Here is a 12,960-nt window from a genome sequence, read left to right as displayed (position 1 = left end):
GGTGGCTCTGGACGGGACAACAGCTTGACAGACCACCCACCACCACGGCCAGCCTCCTCCCTCAGACCGGCCCAGCCTGGCACGGCCACCAGTGCCCAGACGCCCAACCCCCCCACCACGGTTCTGCCCCGCCGCGCGCGCTCAGGAGGGCACCGGCCTCGCCTGCAGACCGCCGGTGGGCCCACACAGGCAGTGGGCACAGCGAGGCCCCCACGTCTGGCTCTCGGGAGCCGGCCTGCGTGCTGACTAAGCGCAAGACAACGCAACAAACCAACTTGTCTGTGAAAAGCAACTGGGCGCCGTGACCGCTGACCGACCAGGTGGGAGCCACCAGTACAGGCAGGACAAGGACAAGGCCAGCGGCAGGGCCAGCATGAAAGTCTTCTGCGTCAGATGGCACTTCCCAGCCCGGCCCTGCCCTCTGCCCACCACACCGGAGAGCCAGAGTGACCCAGACGGGCCCCAGCGCGGCCACGTGGGCGGATACCTGAGAGGGGACCTGAGCCAGGGGCTGCAGGGGGGCCGGTGGCATCTGCAGAGGCTTCAGCTGAGCAGGGGCCACCACCTGGGAGGTGGGCGCCAGGTACGGGGGCAGGTGGGAGGGCACCGGCTGCAGAGGGGCCACGGGCTGCGAGGGCAGGGCCTGCGGCACGGGCACGGGCGCCGGCTGCACCAGCGGCGGAAGCTGGAGAGAGAGGGGGGGCGTCTCCTAGACCGTCGTCCTCATGAGGGGCACCCCAATGGATCAGAGGGAATCAAGACACCAACTGTATCCACAGACACACATCTGTGGGCACGCTGTACATGTGTATCCATGTACACATGTTCCTACACCCACTCACGCATACACGCGCATGCACATACAGCCACAAACAAGTCCACACACAGTGTGCCCCATGTTCACAGTCACGTTTGCACACACGTGTGCACCCATACACATATGTTCACACATCTCTGCACCCACACATGCCTGGGTGCATAGATCTGGGCTAAATATTCTGGGCAAGTGGACCCTCCCGGGATGCTCCCATCTGGGGGCCCCGGGACTGCAGAGAGACCGAGCCCCCTCCCGCTGGCTCCCAGCACCTGGAGACTGGGAGCAGGGGCCAGCCCCCTGGGCAATCTCAGCCGGCAGAGGGGGCAGGACAGAGGCCCAGGGTGGGGGCCGGGGCTCGGGCACTGCCACCGGGTGGCAGCCCACTCTCACCTGGTGGGCGGCAGGTGCTGGCTGGCCTTGGCTGGTCGGCACAGAGGTGCTGGGCTGTGGCATCACAGGGGTGAAGTTCAGCGCCGGTTCTGGAAAATGCTGTGGGATCTGAGGGCGGGCGGGGGGTGGGACCGGGCCCACGGACAGGCCGGGCTGCAGAGAGCACAGGACACATGCTTAGAAGCCAGCCGGGCTGGGCAGGGCGGCCACTCCCGCCACCACCTGGCCTCCTCCGTGGCCCCGCCCCCCCGCCCGCCCACTGCCCCACTGCAGATGCTGTTTCTGGAAACGTGGTTCTGCGGAAGCCCAGGGTCAGCCCTTCAAACTAAGCATGGCTGACTCCCAGCCAGAGAATGTTCTGGAACATCAGCGCCACAGAAGTTCATGCAACTGTGAGAAAGGACCGACAGCTCCATGTAACTGTGGATATGTGGGTAAGCCAGTACGTGGGGGGGTAGGGGGGCTTGAGGGGGACACACAGATGCATTTCTAGGACATGCAGCCAGTGTGTGCGCTGTCGAGACCTGCGCAGTGGACTAAGCACGGGACAGCTGGGAGAAGCATGTTCCACAGACCACACCTCCAGGGCCCTGGGCACCAGGAGGGGCCGGGACGCTGGGACACAGACAGGAAAGAACGGAGGGGCTGGAGCGACAGGACAGCCGGGAGGGCGCTTGCCTTGCACGTGGCCGACCCAGGTCCAATCCCCGGCATCCCAATGGTCCCCTGAGCACTGCCAGGAGGGATTCCTGAGTGCAGAGCCAGGAGTGGCCCCTGTGCATGGCTGGGTGTGCCCGCCCCAGAGTAAAAGAGTCAGAGGTGAAACCTCTCCATCCCCGACACCTAAAACTGGTGCAAATCTGTCCCTGTTCAGGTGCAACTTCAGCTGCACTGGGCTCGCTCCCCGGGCTGGACACACGGGTCCCAGAACGTGCGGACAGGGCTCCCTGCTGGGGGTGCCGCTAAGCCCAGCGCACAGCAGGGCCCCGAGGAGGACAGTGGCCACCCACATGCTCTCTGGTCCTCATGGGAATGACCTGAGAAGCACAGGAAGCTGACCCCGGCACCCTGGGCACCTGCTCCACAACCCCGCCCAGTGCTCCCCGGGTGAGAAGAAGCCGCCCAACCCGCCTCACCCCACCCCCGTCTGCTCCCTGTCCCCTGCTGCGGGCGAGGAGGCAGGGGCTGTCCCGCAGCCTCCCTCTAGCCCAGGCCCCCGAGTGCCCGCTGGGAAACGCTGGCCCACGCCAGGCCAGAGGCCAGGCCAGAAACCCCCTCTCAGCCCCCGCGCTGGCCAGCAGCCTCTTCCCGACCGCCCCCTGTCTGTCCCCCCTCACTGCTGTCCGAGACAGGAGGACTGCGGGTGCCGAGAGCAGGTGGGCACATCAGCTGAGGCAGAGCAGCCCCTGCTTCTCCGAGAGGCTTCTGGGGTCTCCCACGGGCGGGGAGAGGAGACAGGCCTGGCCGAGGGCGGCCTGCACAGGGGCACCCACACGCCAGCCGACATGCCCCGCCCACCAGAGCCCTCGGGAGGGGCATCCGGCCCTGCACCTGCTGCTGGGCGCAGAGCCAGCCTCGCTGCTCTGGGGCTGAGCACGGAGGCCCGGGAAGCACCGGTCCAAGCTGAGGCTGGGGGCCAGAGTGCGGGTGGGGGGCTCGTGAAGAAACCGACTCCAGAGGCGACCTCCAGCTCATGGTGAGCGCTTGGCATCACACGCCAGCCCGAAGCACGGGCAGGACAGGCCCCAGCCACACGCGGGCGTGACAGACGGAGTGTCGACGGGCAGACACGCCCACGGGCCCCTGCCCTCCCGCTGGGAACGGGGCCTCTCTCCATCCCGGCCCAGGCGAGCCCGGCGCCAGCAGAGGCCACCGCCCACTGCCACCTGGGCCCTTCGGACAGCACTGGCTGCGTCCCTGCAGCTGCCCTCCCGGCCAGGACGGGCCCCGGGGCCCCAGGGAGCCACTCACCATGGGGGGCTGCTGGTAGGCCCCCAACGAGGGCACGCTGTGCGGCAGGGCGGGGCCCTCGCCCGCGCTCACAGGGGGGCTGCCGGTGCCCTGGGCGTCCCCCAGGGAGCTGAGCACCGCCAGGGAGCTCTGCCGGCTGCTCTGAGAGTCCGAGTAGACGGTGGAGCCCTGGCCGCTGTCGAAGGTGCTGTCCGCTGCGGGGGACAAAGGCACGGCTCAGAGGGGGCCCACGTCACCCACGCGCCCTTTCTCGGCAGAACACAGACGTGGCTGCAATTCCGAGTCACGCGGGGGGCTCCACGCGTCGCGGCAGATGACCGCCGGCTGCGGGGAGGAGGGTGGGGAGGCTCTGGGGGCCGCGGGGAGACCACCCCAAGCGCCTCACAGGGACACTACGGGCTCCCTGGGGGACCCTCGCTCAGCTCCCTGCCAGGCAGCCCTGGCTTACAGGTGAGCGTCAGGGGCACCCCCTGCCCAAACACAAACACCCCTGGAAGGCACAGGGGGGCCGAAAGCCGCTCGGAAGGTCCAGGCGGGAAGGGAGCGACCACTGCTCGCAACCCCCTCGTCTCGCCAGCAGAGAGCAATGCCGGGAGGGGGCCTTGCCCCGGAAGGCCAGGGGTCCACTGTGGCCACCACACGCCCTCCACAGGGGTCGCTCCACTGCCCAGGGCAGCTCTTGCAGGGCCAGTCACACTGTGGTCAGCCCTGCCAGGTCACTCAACCTGCCACTGGGGACAGAGCATCCCCCACAGGGCACAGACCCCCGTGGTCCTCAGGAGAACCTGAGACACAGCCAGCAAACAGGTCACCTGACGGCCAGGCCAGACAAGAACGAGAAACCAGAACCCGGCTTGAACTGTCACTTCCTCGTCACTGCTTCCACAGTCCACACAAGACAGGGCTTGCTCTCTGTGCCCACAGCTGCTCCTAACGGGGCTGAATCTCCCCCGCCAGCACTTCCTCTGCTTAGAATTCAGGCAAAGGACATGCAAATCTCGGTGGCCCCGCAGAGAAGGGGTGATCAGAACCCATTCTAAGCCGGGGAGACATGAGAACGCTGAGGTGCATCGTGCAAAGCCAAGCAGACAAGGGACTCCGACTTCTCACCAAGTGCCTGTGAGTCACGGTTCTTTAGAGGAGGTATGCACAGACTCAATATTCCAAATGGAGTGACACTAACCATCTGGTGACAGTCGGCACTTCCAAGTGACCCTGTTTATTGCGTGTCCAATTAAATACTAATTTCCAAAGCCATTTTCGAGATCAACTGACAAGTTGCAGGCATGCCACAGGACACGCTGTCCTGAGGGGCGGGATGTGGGCTGTTGGTGCAACTACGGGACACCCAGGGGACAGTCACCAAGAGGAGGCTGGCCACACCTTCGGGCACCGAGAAGTCGCCTTGCAGCCTGTCACTGGCTACCATGCCCTGCTCCAGTGACACGCACGCCATCTGCCACACCATCGGCTCCGTGTTAACACGCACACGTGGCCTGCCATCACAGGTAGCAGGGTGAGGGTGATGAGAGGCAGACACCCCGACTCCGAGATGTAGGAGCATCGGTACCAGCACACGGCACAGCGGCCACTCACAGCTGCCTCTCAGATCACACCAGCCTCATGGTCGTTTCTGGAACTTCCCTGACTGTCTCTTCATGAGCAACCAAGACTTCTTTATTGCTGGCTTCAAAACTTTTCAAAACTTTTCAACCAAGTTTTGACGCCTGTTTGCCCCTACTTATAAGTGACCACCTTCAACTTCTATCGGAAAACAGTGATGATGTAGCGAATTTTCCTCTCCAGGCAAAGAGGAGCAGGCTCCGGGGAGGAGAATGTCGTGCAGAGCTGGCCAGAGTAAAACAGCATCCTCTGAGGAGCATTCGGCTGTTTCAGTGCCGGACGACACAGCTGCCCAGTGAATGAGCAGGCCACTCCACCCGTGCCCGCAGATGGCCTGAACTGTGGCCCACACACCAGCTTGCAAAGACCACAGCCCCCAGCCCCAGGGCACTCGACAGGTGCCACCCTCCAGTCTCCCATAAAGGCACTCAAGACCCCGGGGTGGGTCCCAGAAGACAGACAGCCGAGGGGCAACGCTGCTGCCTGTGACATCCAAGCCCGGGTGTGCCGTGGGCCGGAGCAGGGACAGGAAAGAGCTGGGGAAGCCGCACTGGGCAGAGGCCCCGGGGCTGCAGGGCGCAGCTGGCCTGAGAGATGGCCCTGGGCATCGAGCTCGGCGCACTGTGACCCCGCAAGCCCGCCCTGGCCCCGCCTGCCGCTCCCGCCGGGGCTGCACTCACAGGCCAGGGAGGTGGCACTGGCGGGCAGTGCGGGCGGCAGCAGGTGCTGGTCGGCCTCGGGCTCCTCGGGCTCCGGAGGCCCAGCCGGCGCGTGGTAGGTCACCTGGACCTGAAGGGGCACCGGGGGGCCCTTGGCCTTCTCGGGGCTGCCGGGGTCTGGCGGCTCTGGGGGCTGCAGCGCGGGCCAGATCCTCTCCCGCCGCCACTGGATCAGCGCCACTCGGTCGCGGATGGATTTGGCTACGATCTTCACGTCGCTCTCGTGGAAGAAGCCTGACTCGATCTGCGGAGGGGAGTTGCGTCCTGAGTGGGGCCCCCCCGCAACGCCCTCACCCACATCCTCGCCCACATCACCCAGTGGCACCCAACAGCCAGAAGGTCATCGGGGTGCCAGGGCCGCTCAGCCCCGGAGCTGGGCAGCGAGGGGCCCGCCCGCCCAGCCTCCCCCCGCAGGCCCGGTTCCCAGGGCAGCACCGTCACCCAGGCCCGCCTGGCCAGGGGCCTCTGGTGCTGCAACGTGGACAGGGAGCCAAGCCCAGCACTGGCCCCTAATCCCCCAGGAGGCCTGGAGCCAGGGGAGGTGGCCGCCTGGGTAACCTGAGCCCCATGTGACACACAGAGCAAAGTGGCGCCAGACACGCTCAGCGAGCTGGTGAAGGGCTGCCGGGTGACAGGGCACCGGGGAGGACGTTGGCGGTGAAACCGCAGGCCCACAGAAGCCAGGCACACCGGAGAAAGGGTTTTCCAGACAGGAAACCCAAGGGCACCCAGGTGTGCCAACAAGAGTGAAGAGCAGTCAGTGTGAACTGTGGTTTTCATGCACCACACACACACACACACACACACACACACACATACACACAATCAAACACGTACGCACACAGGCACACGAGTGCACGTGTACATACACATGCACAACAAAGGCCTATATACAGGCACACACGTACACAACATACAAACACACATGCACACACAAATGTGTGGCGTGTGTGCTGAGTCACCCACTCTGCCAGCCTGGGGCCAGTGTCCGCCCACGCTGAGCCCCGGTGCCCAGCAAAATGCAGGTTTCAAAGCAGAGACGAGGGGCCAGACCCCCTTATGGAGCCAGTCAGGGAGGGTGACGAGACCACTCAAGGCTGGGTCCCGCTCAGATCAGGGACATGATGAGTGACAGTCAACAGTGCGGTCGCAGTGGACGCAGACACAGGCGTTGCATAAAGGAAGAAGCGGGTAGCCAGCGGGCAGTAAGGGGACACCAGGGCCAGGCCAGCAGAACAGGCTCCGTGCTTGCTGCCGTGCAGCCCCACGGCCCTACTCTGCAGAAGCTTCCGGAGCTCCCTGCACAGACCTGCAGGCAGTGGCAGCCAATCCGCCCACCCAGGCTCACCCGCCGGGCGAGGGCAGGGCTGGGGCCGGGCCGGGCTGACGGCCGTGCCCAGCGCTCGTCAGCGGGAGCCCCGGGCTGCAGCTGCAGAGGAGAGTGGCCGCAGACGCAGCCCGCGTGTCTATTTTCTGCCCGTGACCCACTTTCCCTCCCGTCTCCATCTGCACCGTCAGCCCCCCACGAGCCTCTTCAAGGTGTTTCTTCTATTTTTTCCCAAACGGGGGAGAATTTAGCCATATTCTGGGCCATAGTGGAACGTCTCGTTATCCGGAGGCCCTTGACGGCAGGTCTGAGGACGCCTGGGGGAGGCGCAGCCCTGCCGGGCCCCAGCTGCCCGGGCCCTGCCTCCAGTGGCACAGCTCCCGGCCACCGCAGCGTCACCACATCCTGGCCCCATGCCAACACCCCAGGTCTCCGAAGAGCCCGGCTGAGGGGACCCGGCACCACATCCAGTGGGTCTCAGGAGCAGGGCCGTGGAGAGGGCGGGGTGGGGAGCAGGCGGGGGGCTCACATGTTGGGGAGGCCCCAACACCCGCCACTCTGTGGTGGGGACACGGGGGCGCTGGGAGCCCACAGGCCCAGCCTTTCCTTCCTGGGGTCACCTTCACGTGAGCTTACAACTGACAGTCCCTGGGGCCGTCAGCGCTGGGCCGACTGTTTCAATGCTTCGCTGAGTGGCCGCTGGCAGGGAGGACACAGCATCCTCAGGGAGGTGGCCCACAGCAGCCACTTGGTCCCTGTCCAGCCTGCGGCCCCTCGGGAGCCTGGGAAGGAGCCCAGGCCTGCGGGGTCTGCCTGGGGAGGGCCCAGCTCCCGGGTAGCGTGACAGCCCCGGGCGCCGGTCTGCGGGTGCAGCTGGGCTTACTGACCCCTGAGCAGTTCTGGACACTCGTGGGCAGACAGCCGAAGGGCGACCATCCAGCCTGTCAACTTCCACGAGTCGGCAGTGTAGGCAGAAAGCACACATGCCACGTGGGTCCCTGAAAGTCACGGCTCCCTCAAGCATGCTCAGAGCATACATGTCGGGCTTGGGCTGCACTGAGTGACGGAGCAGAGCGCTGTCCAGATGCTGCCCTCTGCGGGCTGCCTGGATGAGCGGGGAGGGGCCGCAGCCCCCCAACACCGCCCAGCATGGGGCAGAAGGGGGGAGGGGTGCGGTCAAGCCCTGCTAGAGCCCTGCCTGCAGGAAACGCTGGGTCCCAGCAAGGCACGTGGCCTCTGTCCCTCCCCAAGTCAGATGTCTCGCTCCTTCACTTTTTGTGTTTTGGATCACACCAGCAGTGCTCAGGGGTTACTCCTGGCTCTGCGTTCTGGGAGCATCACTCCTGGCAGTGCCTGAGGGCCGAGATATAGAACACCGAACCAGGCTGCCCGTGTGCACGGCAAACATCGACACCTGCTGTCCTACTGCTCTGGCCCTCGGTCATTCACCCTGACAGACACAACGGGAGCCTTGTCACAGATGCCAGAGGAGGGCCAGTCGAAAGGGCACAGGAGGGGAGAGGGAAGGGCGTGGCCCCAGGGCCCCTAACACACAGCACCTGCCCAGGAGCCCCGCTGAGGCTACACGTGTGGGGTAGCACCAGGGGTCACGGATGCCGTGGGTGGTGCCAGGAACACGCAGAGGCCTGGAGAGGAGCCCAGGCGCGTGGGCAGCCCCCTGCCAGGGGGAGCCTCTGGATGGAGCAGAGCAAAGCCCCGGGAGGCGGCCCTAGGCACCACCTCGAAGTGTGGTGCTCGGAGGAGGGTGGGCGTGGCAGGGAGGGGACAGGGAAGGGTGGGCCTGCTGCTTGCCCGGGCTTCTACGCCACCCACACCCGGCCGCCACCTGGCCAGTGCCCCCATCGGACCACAGCACACGCCCACAGGCCCCGGATCCAGGCCGGCGGCAGGCGCAGGACCAGGCTCGGGACGTGCCTCCAGAGCCTGGCAGAAGGCAGCCGGTGGGCAGGGCCGGGACAGTCGGTTCCCGTCACGCACACACCGAGAGGGGCCCTGACGCGACCCCTCAGAACACGGGCGGCCAGGAGCCAGGAAGGTGCAGGCAGGTCCCCGCCATGTGGACGCGACGGCCACTCGGAGACTCGGGCCCGGGCGGCACCAGCTCCCCCTCTGAGCCCTGCAGCCCCGCCAACACCAGGCTCCGTCCACCTCCCGCCTCCGCCAGAGGGGCTTCAGGTCTGCCCCTCAGCCCCCACAGCTTGCATGGCGGCACCCGCAGGCTGAGCCTCAAGGCGCGGTGGTCAGCACGCTCCTGCTGCTGACCGCACATCCTTCCCCGACTCCTTGCCCACCCCAGGGCGGCCACCCCCCGCGCTCTCACCCGTCGCTGCCGCCCCTGCACACTGCACACACTCGAGGCCACATCCACGCACACCCCGCCACGACCGACCACCCGGCCTCCCCGCAGGACGCAGCCCTCCAGGGCAGGAGGAAGGGCAGAGGCCCCCCCGGCGGCCAGCCCAGGGCAGAGGCAGCCAGACCTTCCCTGGCCCCCCGGCGCCCCTCCCCCCGCTGGAACGCCTGTGCACGGCCGGTCTCCGCGGCTACCCACTCCGGCCAGTCGCTGGACGGCACGTGCCCCTGCCCTGTGGCCCCCGTTACCATTTCCTGGGCCACGTCATCAGGCGTCTCCTTCTCCAGGTCGAAGGTGAACTCGATGGCGCCGTTGTCCTTGGGCTTGCCCTTCAGCTTCTTGGGGTCCTCCACCCAGAGCCGCAGGGCGATGGTGGACTTCCTGCCGTGGTCCTCCTCGGCCAGCTCCACCCGCACGCCCGTGTCCTCCGCAAAGAAGGCGTGACTCAGCAGGTCCTTGATCTCGTACCTGGGAAGCACAGCGGGGGGGGCGTGTCCCGTGGGCTGGGCTGGGACCCCAGCAGGCCCCTGGGCACCCCCACAGGCTGGCCACCATGTGCCTCACTGCAGGGGCTCCAGGAAGCAGGGACATCTCGAAGTTTCGGGGTGCCCCAAGACCCCCGGTGCCGCTCCAGAACCCGTGTGCCCCCCGCAGCCCCTCGCACTCACCGCTCCTCCTTGTTCTTGCAGATACACTCCCCGATGATCTCCTTGATCTCAGGGTCCACCACCTTCTCGAAGCTGGCTGGCTTGATGCCCTGCGGGGACAGAGCGGGTCACCGGGCACGGAAGGGGCGGGCGGCAGCTGTCCCTTCCTGCCCCTCCCCAGCCCCAGGCTCGCACGCGAGGAGCCCTCCCCAGGGCACGGCCTGACTGAGGAGGCCAGGGACTTGCCAGCCGGCCTCACAGTGAGCGCGGGGCAGGGGTGCAGCGGCATGGGAAGGCGTGTGGGCCCCAGGAGTCTGCAGGAGTGGCGGGGACAGGCTGCGTCTGTACTGACCGGGGGCACCAAACAGAGGGAGGAGAGGCTGGCGGGGTGGGCTGGGGCTCCGGGAGAAGCAGGGCCGCCCAGAGCGCATGTACCGGGAGGCAGAGGGCTGGGACAGTGGGACACAGGATGAGGGCCATCCTTCCGCCCTTGCAGGAGAGCCTCCCGGAAGATTCCTCTGGGGCTGCACTTAGTGGCAAGAAAAGGCTCGATTTCCTCATGGAGGGAGACAGAGAGGGCAGGCGGCAGCACCTTTCCCAGTGCTCAGAGGCCCCGTGTGCTCTGCCTGTGGGAACTCTTGGGCACCCTGTGGCAGCAGCGGGACGGGGTGCCCGGGGACCCGAGTGTGTGCTTACACTCCCTTTTTGGTTCTGGAAGGCGCAACCCCCACTGGAGCGAGGGCGGTACCGGAACCTCCGGGAGGGACCGTGCACCAGGTGCATGGACCTAGGTCAGACGCAAGCACGCAGCTGGCTGCCCCGAGCTGCAGCGCCCAGACCCCCTGCGTTGAGGGCACCAGGTGCAGGGGCAGCTGCTAGCACCCTCTCCTAGGCTCCCGGAGGGCCGGTGGAGGCGAGCCTGTCTCCTGGGCCCCCGTGGGGGTGGCAGGACTGGCACTGAGGACTAGCGGGAGGGGGGCTGGGCAGGAAGCACCCCCCATGCGGGCCTCACAGCTCTGCACGGCCCTGCTCTGCCCACGGGCCCTCCCCACGCCCTGGAGGTCTGATGCCCCCCATCTTCTTTGCTCACCCAGACCTGTCTGTGGGCGTCTGACCTGCCACCACCAGTGCCAGCAGCCAGGCACCCAGCCCGCCCTCTCAGCAACGCAGCGAGATCGAAACTTCCTGCGTACCTCTGGGACATGTGTGACCTGGGCTCTGCGGGAGGCCCGGGGCGGGGTGACCTGCGCTGAAGCGGGGTCCAGCCCTGGGACTCAGCTGCAGGCCGTGTGGGGACCCAGATTCCCTGGCCCCAGCGGCTCCCTGCGCACGATGGGGGTGGGGCGTGGACACTACAGAGTCAAGCCAGCGGGCGGGAGCCGGGAAGCCTGGGCAGGGCGGAGGGTGGGAAGACGGCCGTCCCGCGGAGGGGCCGGGGCAGCAGTGAGGCTCTGTGCCCCACGAGGGCGCTGAGCAACTGACGGGGCTGGGCTCCCAGGTGTAAGAGGACGCCTTCCTCAGGTGCAGGCCCAGAGGCCGGCCGGCACACACACACACACACACACACACACACACACATACACAAGGGCACGCCCACATACACATACAAAGGCAGGAAGGTACACATGTACACACACACGCAAGTTTGCACACATATGCACATGCACACAGGCAAGCATGCACACATAGATGCACACAGAAAGGTACATATGCACACACACAATGCTGGCACGCATAATCACATGTAGGCAGGCATGCACACCAAGGAGGCACAGATGCATGCAAGTATGCACATACACACACACACACACACACACACACACACACACACATGCCCCCGTAGGCACGCACACACTCACTCCTGCTGTAAGGTCTGGGCGCGCGATGCCCAGCAGGCCGCGGGACTCACACAGGTGACCTTGCGGTAGATCTGGGCGGCGTTCTGGCACTCCGAGTAGGGGTACTCCGAGGTGGCCATCTCCAGCATGCACATCCCGAAGGCATACACGTCCACGGACTCATCGTAGTGCTCCTCGTACATCTCGGGGGCCATGAACTCAGGGGTGCCTGTGCCGGAGCAGAGGGCACAGGGTGAGCTGTGCAGCTTGGAGCCCCTTCCCACCCAGGGGCCGCCAGCAGACCCACGCGCCCCCCCTCCCCGGCCCCTGGAGCACCCAGGCCTGGGCCTGAGACGGGCTCACTGCCTCCGCTGCAGCCCTGCCAGAAACCAGGACTGCAGGGCCGGGGCGGGGCAGAGGCCGAGGAGGCCCCCTGGGGAGCAGGAGGGTGCCAGGAGCCCCCGTGGGACGGAAACGTCACCACGGACTGACCGAAGCTGAGTCCCGAGCAGACGGGGTTCGTAGGGAGGCGTCACCTGTGGCGGCACAGGCGGGGCCTGGGCAGTCACGCGGGAAAGTGGTGGCCCCCTGAGAGCAGAAGCCCCCAGACCACACTCGCTCGGGACATCTGTGGAGCTGGGACACGTGGGGCAAACGAGACACACACGGGACGGGTGAGCGTGCCCGGGCAGACTCATGGTGCGACACTGGGCTGGGGTCAGCACCACGGCCACTACGGCCCCGAGCTCTCCCGCTTACACCATGAGCCCCTTCCCTCGAGCACGTCCCAGCACAAGCTGGGCGGGACGCAGAGGGAGGAACAGCAGCCCCTCCGGCTGCCCCCAGCGTCCTGCTGCTGGCCTTGGGAGATTCTCAACAATCCCCCCTTTAAAAATCAGACACAAAACAGCACAAATTGCTACACTAAAGACACATGACGTTTGGGGCCTGAGAGATGCAGGGCAGTGGCAGGCGGCGGCCTGGGTCTGAGCCGAAGCACTGCAAGGGAACCAGCCCCGCCGGGAGGGGCCCGCAGAGCAGGGGGAGCAGACCCTAATCACCCCCCCCAAAAAAAAACCCTAAAAAAACCCAAAAACCAAAAACACACGTTTTTACCAAAACATGGTTACAGAGATGCAGGCGGGCTACACAGAGATGGTACTCTGTGCTCATTCCCAAGGCCGACTCAGCTAACCATGCTTCAGCAGAAGAGTCATCCACACTGAGTGAAAGTGGAGAAGGCAGAAGTTGTTT

The 12,960-nt window shown here is 66.0% G+C and overlaps 1 protein-coding gene across 5 annotated transcripts in view; it reads right to left on the bottom strand.

The window, feature by feature from the left end:
* Positions 1 to 12,960, bottom strand: part of WNK2 (WNK lysine deficient protein kinase 2) — an 87,380-nt gene that overhangs the window by 46,862 nt on the left and 27,558 nt on the right. For all 5 annotated transcript variants that reach the window (XM_055129144.1, XM_055129146.1, XM_055129147.1 and 2 more), the window contains exons 4-10: positions 11,778 to 11,935; positions 9,890 to 9,978; positions 9,470 to 9,689; positions 5,482 to 5,764; positions 3,179 to 3,372; positions 1,208 to 1,360; positions 488 to 685 (exon numbers count right to left, since the gene is read on the bottom strand). In XM_055129144.1, coding sequence (XP_054985119.1) covers positions 488 to 685; positions 1,208 to 1,360; positions 3,179 to 3,372; positions 5,482 to 5,764; positions 9,470 to 9,689; positions 9,890 to 9,978; positions 11,778 to 11,935 — 1,295 coding nt within the window. The remainder of the gene's footprint in view (positions 1 to 487; positions 686 to 1,207; positions 1,361 to 3,178; positions 3,373 to 5,481; positions 5,765 to 9,469; positions 9,690 to 9,889; positions 9,979 to 11,777; positions 11,936 to 12,960) is intronic.

This window comes from Sorex araneus, chromosome 2, assembly GCF_027595985.1.
Source record: "Sorex araneus isolate mSorAra2 chromosome 2, mSorAra2.pri, whole genome shotgun sequence".
In the NCBI taxonomy this organism is placed as follows: Eukaryota; Metazoa; Chordata; class Mammalia; order Eulipotyphla; family Soricidae; genus Sorex; species Sorex araneus.
Note: the sequence above shows the minus strand (reverse complement) of the source record. Positions and strands in the feature narration are given on the sequence as shown.